The following is an 18,775-nucleotide window of genomic DNA, read 5'->3' as shown; positions in this document are numbered from 1 at the left end:
ACAAAATGTCACAGAAAATTTATATTTAAGGACTGGATTGGGAGGGTAATTAAAACTATTAATGTAAACTAAATTAAAAATGTCGAGAAATTATATTCTTAGTTTATCCTTTCTCCGACACGTGAAGTGTTTTCATAAGTAGGCTACTTGTATAGAGGCTAATGATGTCACATTAATTGTCTTAGCATCCCATAATGCAAAGCAAACATCTTTTGGGTATGTATCTCTGGTTGTGATCTCTAGCTGTAAAAAATAATTAAATAAGTATGTAAAATCAATAAATAATGAGTCAGAAACATTTCAGACACATCACAGAGCTGACTGTAAGATGAAACCTCAATAAAGTTAGAAACCAGTCTGGGTAGTGTACCTTCCCACAATGCTTAGAATTATACACACCCAAAAGGGTGTGCGCTTTGCATTATGAACTAAAGCAATTAATGTGAAGTCGTTAGCCTCTATATACAAGTGACCTAATTGTGAAAATACTTCATGTGAAAACTTTGTTTGTGTACACGTGGAGAGAGGATAAACCAAGAATATAATTTCTTGGTATCTTTAATTTATAACCAAGTGGAAAAACATTCAAGCAACATAAGATATTAATGTAAAGTTTATTTCATATTCTGTTTTTATATGATTCTAAAGGAATAACATAATCCTTAAAATAAATTCTTAAAGTTGTGTTAAAATAAATCACAACTAACATATAACTATGCCAAGATCAAAATATGAACATATATCACTAACACTGGTTGTGATCTCTGGCTGTTGAAAATAATTAAGTAAGTATATAAAATCAATAAATAATAAGTCAAAAAGCATTTCAGACACATCACACAGCTGACTGCAAAATATGCAAAAAATTATTAGCATACAAAGATTAATCAAGCTGTTAAAATCATATTACAAGAACCAATACAAATGGCTGTGAGCTGCTAAAGGATATGGATGACACTTCCACTACCAGTGGAATAGAAATTTCATTGGAACAAATTTTTAGGTCTTTAAAACTAAAATCATCCTAAAGTTATCATCGTCATCATCATCAAATTCCTGCCATGTACCCACAAGGGGTGTACAGGATATGACAGTACTAAATGAAAAATTTACATCATTACTAACTTCCTATCTACAATTTTCCTCCAAATCAGTCTGTTAATTGTCAAGACTCCAACATTATCAGATCTTATATTTCTATCGTCTAAGGCACTTTGTACCGTATCAATCCACCTATATCTTGGTCTTCCTCTGGGTCGTTTTCCTGCCAACCTGGCAGAGAACACTTGTTTTGCTAATCTTTCCTCTCCCATTCTATTTAAATGACCATACCACCTGAGATTAGCCCTGCTAACGCATTCCTGGATACTGACAACGTCAAGTTCTTTCCTAATATCCTCATTTTTAATATGATATTGCCATTGATGCCATCTGTTCACGCCTCTACTCTTTCTCAGGACTCTCATATCTGCGGTCTCTAGTCTTTGGTCAAGTGTTTTACTTCTGACCCAGCTCTCAGATCCATAAGTTAAAACTGGTTTGAACACTGTCTTGTATACAGCTAATTTAGTGTTCCGACTAATTTCTCTCTTATTCCATATGAATTTATTCAATTGACTTCCAACCATACCAGCTTTGCTGACTCTGTTGTCTATTTCTATATTTAATTTACCACCTTCAGTAAAAATCGTGCCTAAGTAACTGAAATGTTTTACTTGTTCCACAGGTTCTCCATTCACAACACAGTTGACATTTTCAATGATTCTGTCTATTTTCATTGTCTTTGTCTTTTTATTGCTGACTTCATACCATACCTATTACAACAGCTATTCAATTTAGTCAGAGAATCATGCAGACTTGTAGCGGATTTATTTAGAAGTATAACATCATCCGTATAAAGCAAAGAGCTGACATTAACATCACCAATTTTGATATCAGGTTTAATACCACTTTCCTTCATAATGTGATCCATATAGATAATGAATAACAGAGGGGATAATGTACATCCTTGTCTCACACCAGATTTAACATTAAACCATCTTCCTGTACTTCCTTCAATTCTAACTGCTGACTTACAACTCAAATAAAGACTCAAAAAAATTTCTCCACTTCTACCTTAGTAGAACCTTCTGTGGGACCATAGGCACAAATAAGTCTCATTGTCCAGTTCCCCATTCTCATATTTGCCCACATTACTCTACTTGAGACTGACTGCCATTCAAGAAGATTAGCCTCATATTTTGTGTTGAATACTATGGCTACTCCTTCTTTTCCTTGATTGTCATTGCCTGAATATAACATTTTGTATTTATTGCTCAGAAAGATCTCACCAGTTTTGGTCTTTTTTGTTTCAGTCACCCCTATTATGTCAATCTGGTACTTATCTAATTCCTCAGCTAGCTCCATTTCTTTGCCATTCAGGCTTCTTACGTTGATAGTACCGATCTTTAACTCTGGTGATGTTGAGTTGGGGTTTGTTTTCAGATTTGTTCCAGTAGCTGACTTTTCGCCGTTCACCCTGGTTCCCTGGCAAAAACAACGGGGGCCTTGTTTAACCGGGCGACGCCCCAGCTGGCATGAAATTTTGTCATGTTGTACCATCATTTTTTATTTTGGTTTAACCAATAAGAATACAATTTGGTCGGCTAAATCCCAAATTGCCAGCCCATCCTCGTTCGTTCAGTATCAAAGTAGATTCCCAACAGGGTGCACCACGAGAAGGTGAAGATTGGACATTAGGTCAGAAGCTCTGGTCGGTTCTCCACATTCCTTTAAAGGCTATGTGGAGGTCTCCTCTCAGTTATACAGCTTTGACCCTTAAGTACCCCTAAAGCACCCATCCTAAAGTTAGATAAGGTCAATTATATGAATTACACGATATTTTTATTCCCAGTGTATTTCCTCCAAAAGCATTTATCTTATTTATTTATTTTTGCTATTGCTCATCCTTCATGATCAATTGAGAGAGAGAGAGATGCAATTAATACAGAACATTAATTTGATGCTATATCTTAATTTTGTCTTCAAAGTCTACCAAAATATGGTCAAAAAAAAAAAAATATATATATATACACACACACACACACACACAAAAGAAGCCAAAATATGATCCTTAAGAGACCATATTTAGCCAATCAGTATATAAATTTATGAAGGAATTTAGCAAGCTTAATTAATCTGCAATGGCATTTTAATTTTTTTTTTCCTGCAGATGAATTTAAATCCTGTAAAATAGTATTATTGATTTTTCTAGTGGAGCAAACTGATTCTTTAAGTACAAATTTTGGTTTATTGTTACATGATATGTGCATGTAAAAAGTTTCAAAAAATCTACACTATATATATATATATAAAATGATAAGAAGATAAGAATTTTTATGTCATTTTTTTTGAAACGTTTTGAAACTCAGGGCTACCCTGAATGTCGATTCATCAGAATTCGACTGCATTGCAGTCGGGGTGCTCCGTCTCGCGAAGCACCATGCTACTCGTCAGCGTACTGGATTCGTTTAGACCTCATTCTGAGGTGCGGACAACAACTCAGAATTGAATCACTCCTGCTATCAGTACAAATATAAAATACTTTGTTTACAGAGATATTTTTAACCCTTTATAATGGATAAACGTGAAAGGAAAAGAACATACTATTTTAATGACAATTGGGAGGATGAGTATTTCTTTATCAATCTTAATGGCAAATGTATTTGTTTATTATGCAATAATAGTGTGCTATTTCTAATAAAAGTAATATAGAAAGACATTTCAAAACCATTCATGCCAATTTTAATTTTGACTATCCAGTGGATTCCAAAATAAGAAAAAAAAAAGATTTTATCTTTGAAATCATCCATTACTAAACAGAAAGTTTTTTTTACTAAACCGTAGCAACAGTTGCTAGTTTTCTTTTATTTTCTTCTTAGCTAGCATTTGATAGCTAAGAAAAAAAAACTGTTTACAGATGGAGATTTAATTAAAGAAGCTATGTTAGAACTGGCTGCAGATTTGCTTTTTGAAGATTTCAAAAATAAAACTGAAATAGTTTCAGTTATAAATACGTTGCAGTTATCAGCAAGAACTATAACTAGAAGAATTGAATCTTAGAAATAGAATTAGCAAATGATATGGAAAAATGCATTTTCTTTTCACTACAGCTGGATGAATCGAGAGGCATAACAAATACATGACAATTAGCAATTTCGGTGAAAATGGTATTTGATGATTTATCTAGAAAAGAAAAATTTCTTAAAATTCTTCCATTGAAGGGGCACACTAGAGGAGAGGATATATTTTCCATTTTTAAAGAATTTGTACTATAAAAAAATTACTAATTCAGAAATTAACTTCAATTACTACTGACAGTGCACAAGCATTGACTGGTAAGGAAAATGGATTTATTGGCTTGTGCAGACAGGACCTTTTATTTCCTAAATTTATTGCATATCATTGTCTTATTCATCAGGAAATGTTATATACTAAAACTCAATTTTAAACATGCAATGTCAATTGTAACAAAAATTATTAATTTGATAAAATTAAAAGCAACTAAGCACAGGCTATTTAAATTATTTTTGAAAGATGAAAATGCTGACCTACTATTACATACTGAAGTGAGATGGTTGAGCAGAGGTAAAATACTTGAGCAATTTTTTATTCTTTGGCCGTAAATAAAAGAATTTATTACATCAAGAGGTGATTTTTACAAAGAATTAGAAAATAAAAATTGTTTAATGGATCTTGGATTTCTAACAGATATAACAGCAAAGTTTAATGATTTAAATCTACAATTACAAGGGAAAAATTCCCATATTGCTGATATTATTAGTGCAGTCAATGCTTTCAAGTGTAAGTTGGAACTATTGAAATCCCATCTGATGAAAAATTCGTTGTCACATTTTCCAAATCTAAAACATATCAATGAAAGTTTGAATAAGGAAACATTTAGCACTACATCATATATAAAAATCATAGACACACTAGTAGAAGAGTTTTCTTTCTGCTTTCAAGATTTTGCAACTTTAGAACCCATTTTTAGATTTTTCCTAAATCCGTTTAAAGTTACTGAAGATGACATAGGGGTGCTTAAGGGTCAAAGCTGTATAACTGAGAGGAGACCTCCACATAGCCTTTAAAGGAATGCGGAGAACCGACCAGGGCTTCTGACCTAATGTCCAATCCTCACCTTCTCGTGGTGCACCCTGTTGGGTATCTACTTTGATACTGAACGAACGAGGATGGGCTGGCAATTTGGGATTTAGCCGACCAAATTGTATTCTTATTGGTTAAACCAAAATAAAAAATGATGGTACAACATGACAAAATTTCATGCCGGCTGGGGCGTCGCCCGGTTAAACAAGGCCCCCGTTGTTTTCGCCAGGGAACCAGGGCGAACAGCGAAAAGTCAGCTACTGGAACAAATCTGAAAACAAACCCCAACTCAACATCACCAGAGTTAAAGATCGGTACTATCAACGTAAGAAGCCTGAATGGCAAAGAAATGGAGCTAGCTGAGGAATTAGATAAGTACCAGATCGACATAATAGGGGTGACTGAAACAAAAAAGACCAAAACTGGTGAGATCTTTCTGAGCAATAAATACAAAATGTTATATTCAGGCAATAACAATCAAGGAAAAGAAGGAGTAGCCATAGTATTCAACACAAAATACGAGGCTAATCTTCTTGAATGGCAGTCAGTCTCAAGTAGAGTAATGTGGGCAAATATGAGAATGGGGAACTGGACAATGAGACTTATTTGTGCCTATGGTCCCACAGAAGGTTCTACTAAGGTAGAAGTGGAGGAATTTTTTGAGGCTTTAGAAAAAGCAACTGACACAATGAAAAAGGAAAAGTTGGTCCTTGTTGGGGATCTAAATAGTAGAGTAGGAAATGATTGTGAGACATACAAAAATATTTTGGGAAAATTTGGAGAAAAGAGCAAAGCTAATAATAATGGCAAATATCTGTTGGATTTCTGCTCAGGACATGGACTGGTTATTACGAACACCATGTTCCAACATAAAAATGTGCACAAATTCACATGGAGAGAAGAGGCTAGGAATAAGAAAAGTCTCATTGACTATGTTATTGTTGATAGTGATGTTTTCTCCCTGGTGCAGGACACCAGAGTGTACAGAGGATTTGAAATTGGAAGTGATCACTATTTAGTCTTGAGCAGGATAAAATTGAATTTCATATTGAAAAGAATAACATGTAAGAAAGTTTTAAAGCGAATAAAAGTTGAGCAGCTCTCAGATGTAAACTGTAGACTAAAATACAGAAATATTATTGAAAAGAAAATGAAAGAGTTTGAGAACAGGAATCAAACCTTGGAGATTCAGTGGCAAACTCTGAAGGAAATATTGATTGATTCTGCCAGAGAGGCATGTGGTGAGGTTGTGTGCAAAGATAAAAAAATCAGAACTCCCTGGTGGACACAGGAAGTTAAAGAGGCAGTGAAGGAAAAGAAGAAAGCATATCAAAAGTTCCTGGCAAATAAGTCAGCTTTTACTCTTACAGAATACAGAGACAAATGTAAGAAAGCTAAACAGTGTGTAAAACTAGCTAAACAAAAGTCATGGGAGGACTTTGGCAAGAATATAGAAAATAAATATCAAGAAGGTGGCAAAATATTCTGGAGGTTGTTGAAGAAGCTTAGGAATGGAGGAAAGAGTGCTGTAAAAGGAATTAGAGATGATAAAGGTGAAATGAAAACAGGAGAAAAAGATATCCTTGAAGTATGGAGTAATTACTTTGAAAAACTGCTAAATGAAACAAGCAGTGATGACAGCACAGTGATAAAAAACACTGACCAGGCATGCAGTCAGGAATACATATCCATACTTGAAGTAGAAAAAGCCGTCAAAGGCTTGAAATGTGGAAAGGCAGCAGGAGTAGATGATATTCGACCAGAAATGCTGAAGTATGGTGGTATAAGAGTCTTACAGTGGCTGCACTGCATAGTTCAGAAAGCCTGGACAGAGGGACGAATTCCCGATGATTGGAGTAGAGCTCTCATAGTACCCATATATAAAAAGGGAAATAAAACTGAATGTGAGAATTACAGAGGTATTTCCCTACTGAGTGTTCCTGGCAAGATCTATGCAAGTATACTTGAGAAACGGTTGAGAAGAATTGTGGAAGAAAAGCTTGGTGAAGAACAAGCTGGATTCAGGCCAAATAGAGGCTGTCAGGATCAGATCTTCACTTTACGACAAATAGTCGAGAAAGCATGGGAATATAACAAAGATCTGTATTTAAGTTTTGTCGATTTGGAAAAGGCATATGACAAGGTGCCAAGAGAGAAGCTATTCAATACGCTGCAGTTATATGGTGTCAATGGGGCATTATATCAAGCAATACTTAGTCTTTATTTGAGTTGTGAGTCAGCAGTTAGAATTGAAGGAAGTACAGGAAGATGGTTTAATGTTAAATCTGGTGTGAGGCAAGGATGTACATTATCCCCTCTGTTATTCATTATCTATATGGATCACATTATGAAGGAATGTGGTATTAAACCTGATATCAAAATTGGAAATGTTAATGTCAGCTCTTTGCTTTATGCGGATGATGTTATACTTCTAAATAAATCCGCTGCAAGTCTGCAAGATTCTCTGACTAAATTGAATAGCTGTTGTAATAGATATGGTATGAAGGTCAGCAATAAAAAGACAAAGACAATGAAAATAGGCAGAATCATTGAAAATGTCAACTGTGTTGTGAATGGAGAACCTGTGGAACAAGTAAAACATTTCAGCTACTTAGGCACAATTTTTACTGAAGATGGTAAACTAAATATAGAAATAGACAACAGAATCAGCAAAGCTGGTATCGTGGGAAGTCAATTGAATAAATTCATATGGAATAAGAAAGAAATTAGTCGGAACACTAAATTAGCTGTATACAAGACTGTGTTCAAACCAATTTTAACTTATGGATCTGAGAGCTGGGTCAGAAGTAAAACACTTGACCAAAGACTAGAGACTGCAGATATGAGAGTCCTGAGAAAGATTAGAGGCGTGAACAGATGGCATCAATGGCAATATCATATTAAAAATGAGGATATTAGGAAAGAACTTGACATTGTCAGCATCCAGGAATGCGTTAGCAGAGCTAATCTCAGATGGTATGGTCACTTAAATAGAATGGGAGAGGAAAGATTAGCAAAACAAGTGTTCTCTGCCAGGTTGGCAGGAAAACGACCCAGAGGAAGACCAAGATATAGGTGGATTGATACGGTACAATGTGCCTTAGACGATAGAAATATAAGATCTGATAATGTTGGAGTCTTGACAAGTAACAGACTGATTTGGAGGAAAATTGTAGATAGGAAGTTAGTAATGATGTAATTTTTTCATGTAGTACTGTCATATCCTGTACACCCCTTGAGGGTACATGGCAGGAATTTGATGATGATGATGATGATGATGAAGATGACATAACTGCTAAAATTTCCAATTACTTCGAGCTAAGTAATACAGAAGACTTGGAAATGGAAATAATTAATTTACAAAACAACATAATTTTAAAAGCTCATCATGATGACAAAATGTTCTGGAAGTTGGTAGATAGAAATACTTTTCCTATTCTGAGAAAATGCTCGCTAAATATTTATTCATATTGTGAATTCATATTAACAACTACATACTGTGAGACCCTGTTTTCAAATATGGCTTATTTGAAATCAAAATATCGATCTCAACTTACAGATTCATTTGGATAATTGTTTAAGAGCAGGTACTGCAAACTATATACCTGATTATATAAAAATAGCAAATCATGTACAAGGCCAGGTTCCTCATTAAATCCTATTGAATTTATATATATATTTTTTCATTTATTATTTTATTTTTTTATAGTATTTTATATTCATTCATATATGACAAAAATATGTTGTTAAAGCGAGTTAAATAAAATAAAGTTAAATTTTGAAATCTCATTTTTTCTTAAAAACAACTAATCATAGAATCTCTAATCTTGAAATGAGAGAAAAATAAACTTGTGTCATGAGCATTCTGTAATTTTCAAATTTTATATTGCACTCTTCATATTAAAAAGGTTGCCAACCTCTGCACTTGAGGAATGGAAAATTGGGCTCTGTTAAGTAAAGCACAGTGGAATAATTGGGAATGAGATAACAGATCAGTCTAAGAAAGCAGCTATGTATGAGAGTTAGAAATAAGCAATAAAAAAGATTTCAAAACAGTCATAAAAAGACACTTAAGAATTAACTCTAACTCTGTGGGAAGAAGAAGAATAGAGAAGGTCTAGAAATAGTTCAACATCAAAAGAATATTTTATAAACTATCAGAAGGAGATTCTACATGAAAATAGACACTGTCTCCCCAGGTCTAACTATGATATTAATATAATGGAGATGGAAAATTAAGATATTACCTTCTTAAAATCACTTTGCGGGGTGCTTAAGGGTCAAAGCTGTATAACTGAGAGGAGACCTCCACATAGCCTTTAAAGGAATTCAGGGAACCGACCAGGGCTTCTCACCTAATGTCCAATCCTCACCTTCTCATGGTGTACCCTGTTGGGTATCTACCTGGATACTGAATGAACAAGGATGGGCTGGCAATTTGGGATTTAGCCGACCAAATTGTATTCTTATTGGCTTAAACCAATATAGAAAATGATAGTACAACATGACAAAATTTCATGCCAGCTGGGGCGTCGCCTGGTTAAACAAGGCCCCAATGTTTTTGCCAGGGAACCAGGGCAAACAGTGAAAAGTCAGCTACTGGAACAAATCTGAAAGCACACCCCAACTAGACATCACCAGAGTTAAAGATCGGTACTATCAATATAAGAAGCCTGAATGGCAAAGAAATGGAGCTAGCTGATAAATTAGATAAGTACCAGATTGATATAATAGGGGTGATTGAAACAAAAAAGACAAAAACTGGTGAGATCTTTCTGAGTAATAAATACAAAATGTTATATTCAGGAAATGACAATCAAGGAAAAGAAGGAGTAGCCATAGTATTCAACACAAAATATGAAGCTAATCTTCTTGAATGGAAAGCAGTCTCAAGTAGAGTGATGTGGGCAAATATCAGAATCGGGATCTGGACAATGAGACTTATTTGTGCCAGTAGTCCCACAGAAGGCTCTACTAAGGTAGAAATGGAGGTATTTTTTGATGCTTTAGAAAAAGCAACCGACACAATGAAAAAGGAAAAGTTGGTCCTTGTTGGGGATCTAAATAGCAGAGTAGGAAATGTTTGTCAGACATACAAAAATATTTTGGGAAAATTTGGAGAAAAGAGCAAAGCCAATAATAATGGCAAATACCTGTTGGATTTCTGCTCAGGACATGGACTGGTTATTACTAACACCATGTTCCAACATAAAAATGTGCACAAATTCACATAGAGAGAAGAGGCAAGGAATAAGAAAAGTCTCATTGACTATATTATTGTTGATAGTGATGTTTTCTCCCTGGTATAGGACACCAGAGTGTACAGAAGATTTGAAATTGGAAGCAATCACTATTTAGTCTTGAGCAGGATAAAATGGAATTTCATATTGAAAAGAATAACATGTAAGAAAGTTTTAAAGTGAATAAAAGTCGAGCGGCTCTCAGATGTGAACTGTAGACTAAAACACACAAAGATTATTGACGAAAAAATGTAAGCGTTTGAGAACAGGAACCAAAGCTTGGAGATTCAGTGGCAAGCCTTGAAGAAAACCCTGATTGATTCAGGCAGAGAGGCATGTGGTGAGGTTGTCTGCAAGGATAGAAAAATCAGAACTCCAAGGTGGACACAGAAAGTTAAAGAGGCAGTGAAGGAAAAGAAGAAAGCATTTCAAAAGTTCCTGGCAAATAAGTCAGCTTGTGCTCTTAGAGAATACAGAGACAAATGTAAGAAAGCTAAACACTGTGTAAAACTAGCTAAACAAAAGTCATGGGAGGACTTTAGCAAGAACATAAAAAATAAATATCAAGAAGGTGGTAAGATATTCTGGAGGTTGTTGAAGAAGCTTAAAAATGTAGGAAAGAATGCTGTAAAAGGAGTTAGAGATGATAAAGATTACATGAAAACAGGAGAAAAAGATATCCTTGAAGTATGGAGTAATTACTTTGAAAAACTTCTAAATGAAACAAGCAGTGATGACAGCATAGTGGTAAAAAACACTCAACATGCATACAGTCAGGAATACATATCCATACATGAAGTAGAAAAAAGCCATCAAAGGCTTGAAATGTGGAAAGACAGCAGGAGTAGATGATATTCGACCAGAAATGCTGAAGTATGGTGGTATAAGAGTCTTACAGTGGCTGCACTGCATAGTTCAGAAAGCCTAGGCAGAGGAACGAATTCCCGATGCTTGGAGTAGAGCTCTAATAGTACCCATATATAAAAAGGGAAATACAACTGAATGTGAGAATTACAGAGTTATTTCCCTATTGAGTGTTCCTGGCAAGATCTATGCAAGCATACATGAGAAACGGTTGAGAAGAATTGTGGAAGAAAAGCTTGGTGAAGAACAAGCTGGATTCAGGTCAAATAGAGGCTGTCAGGATCAGATCTTCACTTTACGACAAATAGTTGAGAAAGCATGGGAATATAACAGAGATCTGTATTTAAGTTTTGTTGATCTGGAAAAGGCATATGACAAGGTGCCAAGAGAGAAGCTATTCAATATGCTACAGTTATATGGTGTCAATGGGGCATTATATCAAGCAATACTTAGTTTTTATTTGAGTTGTAAGCCAGCAGTCAGAATTGAAGGAAATACAGGAAGATGGTTTAATGTTAAATCTGGTGTGAGAAAAGGATGTACATTATCCCCTCTGTTATTCATTATCTATATGAATCACATTATGAAGGAAAGTGGTATTAAACATGACATCAGAATTGGAGATGGTAATTTCAGCTCTTTGCTTTATGCAGACGATATTATACTTCTAAATAAATCCCACAACTGTAGCTGCCACAGAATGAAAACAATAAAAAATAAAAGAAATAAAATTAAAAAAAAAAATACCTAGCCCATTAATGGTACTAATGTACTATAGGAGTGGTAGCTGATACCCTAAATTACAAATCTCATCTTCCTCTTTGTGTGTTACACTGCCTAACAACACCAGATAACTAGTTTTCTAGTTTATACATGAGAATGAGAAGGATAATTCAGGCGTTAGATATGAGGAAGAAACGAGCAAGAGAATTAGTGGTGGTTGTGGAGACAATGATCTAAACGGACATAAAGAACATCTGAGGGCGAATATCAGGAGGTTGTTGAAAAGAGCAAAAGATAACAGTGTAGTGGGAGAGGTTACCAGTGTGTTGCTGAGGTATGATAGTGATGAGCTGAGATGGAGAGCCACAATCATGAATGGTATGCTAGCAGACCTGTGTGAGGAGAAAAAAGTATAGTTTGTGAATGTATGGCATCCTGTGTTTGAGGGAAAAATGAAATTATACAGGCGTTATGGTTTACTGTCCAACCACAGATGCGAGACCCTTCGACACTTCTGCACATGACAGAAGGCGAATACATTCCGATAATAGGGTAATCAATGCGTTTCGAGAGATGAGTATTTATTATAATCAGTCGTAAAATTAGCTTTTCTTTCATGAAAATTCCAGTTTTTAAAGTGGTAACTATTTTGCTTGTACAACAGTAGGAAAATATTACATCCTACACTGACTACATATTAATCCCTACATAGCTTTATTCCTTTCTCCACTTCAACATGAAGTGAGTCTTCTTGGCAAACTGCCATCCAGGGATCTGGCATCTGTGGTCGGACAGTACATTTGAATGGTTTGGGGTGAGTGCACTGGAGAAAGTGTTGCTATATGGAAGTGCAGTGTGTGATGCAAGCAAGAGATTAGAGATGAAGTGAGAGATCAGGAGAGTGGTATTGAAGAGGCAGAAGTGCTTGGCAGCAGAAACAGTAGTAGTGTGAGAGATGAAGAGTGAATGGGAATGCAAGAGGAACAGGAAAATGGGAAGAGACCAGGTGAACAGGGAGACATGGCATAGAGAGAGAGTGGATGTTGAAAATAGCAGTGAATGTGTGTATGGAGCATAATGCAATGTGGGTGAGGAAGTTGAGACTGAACAGATATATGTGGTGAGCAGTGATAAAGATGATTGGGCAAGGGTAGGTGTGGTGAGAAAATCGCAACTGACAAGTAGCTTGGATAGGACTGGCTATAGACCTAAAAATGAACTGCTGTGTTTGTTTACAAATGCCAGAAGTATCAGAAATAAGGGAGATGAAATGGTTTCACTGTTTGAGTTTATTCGCACTAAAATTGTTGGAATAAGTGAAACATGGTTGAATGAAGATGATATCCTAATGGGAATAGAAATGGAAGGACACAGTACTTTTCATGAAGATAAAAAGGACAAGAAGGAAGGAGGAATGCTGCTGATGAGAGCAGGAGAATTATGCCTACATAAGGTTCACATGAAAGAGGGAAATAGTGGTAATGGTTATAAGGCAGTGTGGTGTGAGGTGGTTGTTGACAGGAAGACATATTTAGCTGGATGTTGCTATAGGCCCAGAAATTTGGAGAGTGGTGATGAAGAAATATATAATCAACTTGAATTAGTGAACAAAGAGAGGGTAATTATTATAGACGACTTTAATTATGATGGTGTAGATTGGAATGAAGAGAGAGCATTTGGGAATAAGGAAATGAATTTCTCCAGTTCTTGAGAGATAACTATCTCGGGCAGCATATGAAGGAGGATACACGAGGATCGAGAGTTTTAGATCTGATCATTTCATCACAGGATGTAATTGTGGGGGGGGGGGGATTGCACTTTCCTCCAGTTGGTGAGAGTGATCATGAAATGATCACCTGGGTCATGGCTAAGACTCCTGTGAGAAAAGGATATATGTGGAAGTACAAGGCTGGTGATTATAACAAACTTAGGAGACAGCTTGGAGCTATAGAAATGGGGAGTTGAGTAGTAAGGAAATAGATGCTGCTTGGGAATTGTCAAAGAAATACATAACAGCATCAACATGTGAATGTATTAAGAAGGCCAAAAGGCTGAATAAAGTAAGTGTGAAATCTGGAAGATGATACTTTGGAGGCAGTACAAGATGAATAATGGTAATAATCAGTTATATGAAGAGTATAAAGGACAAGGAGAGTGACTCAGTTAGTGAGGAAAATAAAAGTAGAGTATGAGTAGAAATTGGCAAAGGAAAAACCCTAGAGTTTTTTTTAGATATGTTGCAAGTAAAAGGAAGAATGATTATGGTAAGATGATGTTAACGGATAAAAATGGTAAAATTGTAACTGCTGAAGAAGACATTGATGAAGTATTCAGTGATCAATTCATAAGGATGTTTCATCCTCATCAGCATGGAATCATGAGCAACTTAAGTGTAGAGGACATAGGAGAGGATGGCTTATTTGTGAGTGAGCAGGAGCTATTTGAGGAAATAAATAACCTTGATGTCAATATGGTGTCAGGATTTGATGACATATCACCACACATCTTACAGAATGTTCAAGGAGTGGAAAGAAGGTAAAATTGTTCCACTATATAAAGTGTGGTGATAAGGCTGTGGCTACAAATTATAGGCAAGTCTATATAACTGGAGTTGTGGTGATATGTCATCAACTTCTCACCATATGTATATATGTGATATGTATCCTACTTCTCACCAACCTGAATTGTTGTTCAATTCAGGTTAGTGAGAAGGAGGATACAGAAATGGTTTGATAACAGCAGTATTCTCTATGGTTATCATCAAGTTATGTTCTATACCTTGTTATAGAACATAACATACTTATGTTCTATAACAAGGTGACAAATACCTTGGCCAGGAGAGATGCATATGTACTTGGATTTTGCAAAAGTTTTTGATAGACAGCCACACAACAAGCTCTTAAATAAACCAAAACAGATGGGTTTGGATAACAGATTTCCAAGTTGGATCAGTGACTGACTGCCAGATAGGTATCAAAAAGTTGTATATCTCAGTGCAGTATCCCAAAAGAGGAAGGTCACTAGTGGCATGCTGCAAGGGTCAGTTTTGGGACCATTGTTGTTCAATTTGTATATTAATGATATTGGAGTGGATTTAACTAGTGATATGCAGTTGTTTGCAGATGATACAAAATTGGGACAAGCAATGCAGAGTCAAATAGATGTTTATGCCTTACAGGAGGACTTGAATATATTGCATGAATGGCAAGTAAGTGGAACTATCAGTTCAATGTTGCAAAGTGTAATGGTTTGAAATTTGGTAAGCAATGATGGGATGCAAAGTATGCACTTGATGGAGAAACTTTAAATGAGGTAGAGGAGATGAGAGATCAGGGAGTGGTGGAGGACAGGGATCTGAAATTCAAGGGCTACACTGCACAAGTTGTGAAGATGTCACATCAGATAATGGCAATAATTCGGAAGATCCTGACATGCAGAAACAAAGAGGTTATGATGCCATTGTATGAGGCCTTGATCAGCCCTCATACAGAATATTGTGCACAGAATTGGTCACTAGGTTTTCATGGTGATGTGAATATGTTAGAAAGGGTCCAGAGACAATTCATAAAGGTGGTCTAGTGGTCTTTGGAATGTGGAGTATGAGGACAGATTGAAAGAATGTAAATTGTAAAGACTCATCAATAGAAGAGGGAGGGGGGAGGGGATATGATTGAGATACATAAGTTAGTCAGGGGTTGTTATCTTTGATTAAGTGTTTTATTTCTAACCCAACTTTCAGATTCATAACTTAAAACTGGTTTGAACACTGTCTTGTATACTGCTAGTCTGGTATTTTGGCTATATTCTCTCTTATTCCATATAAATTTATTCAGCTGGCTATCCACTATACCACCTTTGATTATTATGTTTTCTATTTCCATATTTAACCTGCATTTCACTAAAAACTTTGCCTAAATAGCTGAAATATTTTACTTGTTCTATATGATCTCCATTCAGAATGCAACTGAAGTTCTCTATGCACCTGCCTATTTTCATGGTTTTAGTCCTGTACAAATTACAAATGTATCTCTACAAATTTTAGACAAAGAAAATAAATTAATTTAATAAATGAATATTTATAAAATTTGCAGTTAATTTTCTATATATTTTACATATTCTACAAGCTAATCTTCTACACATTTCTTTGCCATTAATTGGCTCATGTACTTAAATAATCATCGAGTTACACAAAACCATATATCATTACAAAATAAAACATTCATAATTTAACATTTCTCTCGCTACAGAAATTCACACTATTAATCCACAAAATAATTATTACAGGTATATCTAAAAATACACTGGTAATCCTACATGAGGACAGCTGCCTACTATATATTTAATGTACACTGTGAGTAACAACAAGAGTTCAAAAGGTGTCTAAAATATGTCCAAATTCAAATGATGTTTACCACTATAAAAAGATGTAGTAGTAAACATTACACCTAACAGAATTTCAATTACGCGTACATAACATACCTCCTCGTGTAGCCACAAAAAGTCTGTCATATGAAAATGCAATAGATGAGGTATCTGTTCCTTTCTGATGTCCATTTCTAACTAGAAGCGCAGCATTGACCTATAACAAAGTTAATTATTTTGGAATGTGAAAGAACCTGGATGAAATTATACTCTTAATTTATTTTTCTTATATATACTGTAATTATACAATACATTTCACTTTATTATATTGGATAAATTGAAATGGGATGGATAAATTGAACAGATAAATTGAAATGGAAGTATCAATGTTGTTCCAGGAGAAATGAACATTGACACCACCATATGAGACCAGATAATATCTTCAGCTGAAAAAGTCCTAATTTTCATTACATTATGATATCTTTTTAAGAAGGTAATATTAGTCATGAAACATAATAGGAAGCTAAAATAAAGTAGTGAACACACACTTCTTGGAAAGAAATCAATGGACACCATAGTGTGAGGAACAAACAGCCATGGCACCCACCTTAATAATATGAAGAACCTTCTTTTTGCTGCAATGACTGCAACAATTCTATGGAGCATATTTTCACACTGATCGCTAATTGTATGCTTGTGGAGTCTATGTCCCTTAACCTCACCTGACACTCCAGTTAATCTCCCAGATGTTCAATATGGTTAAGATCAGAGCTCTGTGTAGGCCAGTCAAGTGTGGTGATGTTCATATCCACAAACCACATTTACAGTAGCAGTCTTATGATACAGTGCACTGTCTTGCTGAAAGAAACAATGGTAAGTTCAATAGAAACACCACAGACTAGGAAGCATTGCATTGTCCAGAATGTTCAGATGGAGTTCAATGTTTGTGCCACCAGAAGTCTGAGGCAAAAATAGGACCACACCATCACATTGCTACTTCTGAATTTCATAGTCGGAGTTATGCACTCTGGTAAGAGATGTTCACCAGGCATCTGCCACACCCACACCCATCCACTGTACATGCTTTTCTGCACCACTGAAGACAATGCTGCATGTTGGTTCAGGTAATGTGGGGCTTGCATATTGCAGTCCTACCATGGAAACACATGTTGTGAGCCTTGATTCTGAATGTTTCTGTGCAGATTCATGTTGCAGTCGGTGTCTGGACCTCTGCATTCAACATGTTGGCCGATAAATGGCAGTTTTTACATATTATCCTTTGTAGCACCCTATGATCACATTCAGTGGGTGTGATAGGTCATCCCACTGTGGGTAGCACTTGCGGTTTACTCCCTTTCTAGGGAGTAAACTTTCACTTCAGTATGGTATAACTGACTGTTGACCTGAGATGGCCCAAATTGTCAACAATTTGCAGAAAAGATAGGCCTGCAACATGGCATCCTATTACAATGCCTCTTTCAAACTCAGCCAGTCCCATCTTGCAACTATTTCACCCAGAAACAGTTACAATGATTTGGGAGCATCATATTCTTCCAATTTATTCTGAATACAAATACGTGACTCATTACTTGGCACGATGCACGTTGTTCATGGGGTTTGACTTTATCCAAACAGTGTACAATATATATATATATATATATATATATATATATATATATATATATATATATATATATATATATATATATATATATATATTTTAATGACTTTAATGACTAATACCAAGAGATAAAAAGATGACAAGATATATTTATAAAGATACTACTAGTTTACTAGTTTCAGGATAGCAAAATTTCTCATTTTGACTCTACCTATCTAAAAAAAGTTGTCATCAATAAGTCTTCCCATCAATTATCTTTGGCAGAAGAAAGCATACTTGCTAAAGGTCTCAACTTTGTCACTGCTCCTACATCCATCCCTAGAGAACATCTCTTAACAAAAATAGAAAAGGCAGCTTCTTTATTACCAAACAAAGAAGCTAACCTCCTCTGTATGGAAGCAATTTTCTCTATAAATAAAGCTAGACCTCCACCTGACAACATTTCTTACTCTGAAAGGAGAGCTATCAAGTCCTTGAAAGATAATAGCAACATAGTTATCCTTCCAGCAGACAAAGGGAATGCAACAGTCATCTTAAACAAGTCTGATTACCATAATAAAATCTTGGAACTTTTAAATAGTGATGCTTACTCAGAAATTGCTAGTGACCCTACGATGGAACTACACAATAGAACTAATAATTTGTTAAAAACCACCTTAGAATTACAAAGAAACATTCGGCTTTCTCTTAGGTCACTTCATCCCTTAATACCTCGACTGTATGGTCTCCCCAAGATTCATAAAACTAACTGCCCACTCAAACCTATAGTTGAGGGCATATGCTCTCCTACTTATAATCTCTCCAAATACCTCGCGAGTTT

At 35.5% G+C, this 18,775-nt stretch overlaps 1 protein-coding gene across 4 annotated transcripts in view; it reads right to left on the bottom strand.

The window, feature by feature from the left end:
- LOC150095607 (WD repeat-containing protein 70) overlaps positions 1–18,775 on the bottom strand; it is a 198,270-nt gene that overhangs the window by 72,238 nt on the left and 107,257 nt on the right. For all 4 annotated transcript variants that reach the window (XM_090410794.1, XM_090410793.1, XM_090410796.1 and 1 more), the window contains one exon: positions 16,452–16,551. In XM_090410794.1, coding sequence (XP_090266920.1) covers positions 16,452–16,551 — 100 coding nt within the window. The remainder of the gene's footprint in view (positions 1–16,451; positions 16,552–18,775) is intronic.

This window comes from Typopeltis vanoorti, chromosome 20, assembly GCF_054136105.1.
Source record: "Typopeltis vanoorti isolate ZY-2024b chromosome 20, IOZ_Tvanoo_1.0, whole genome shotgun sequence".
Taxonomy (NCBI): Eukaryota; Metazoa; Arthropoda; class Arachnida; order Uropygi; family Thelyphonidae; genus Typopeltis; species Typopeltis vanoorti.
This window is presented reverse-complemented; position numbering and strand designations above follow the sequence as displayed.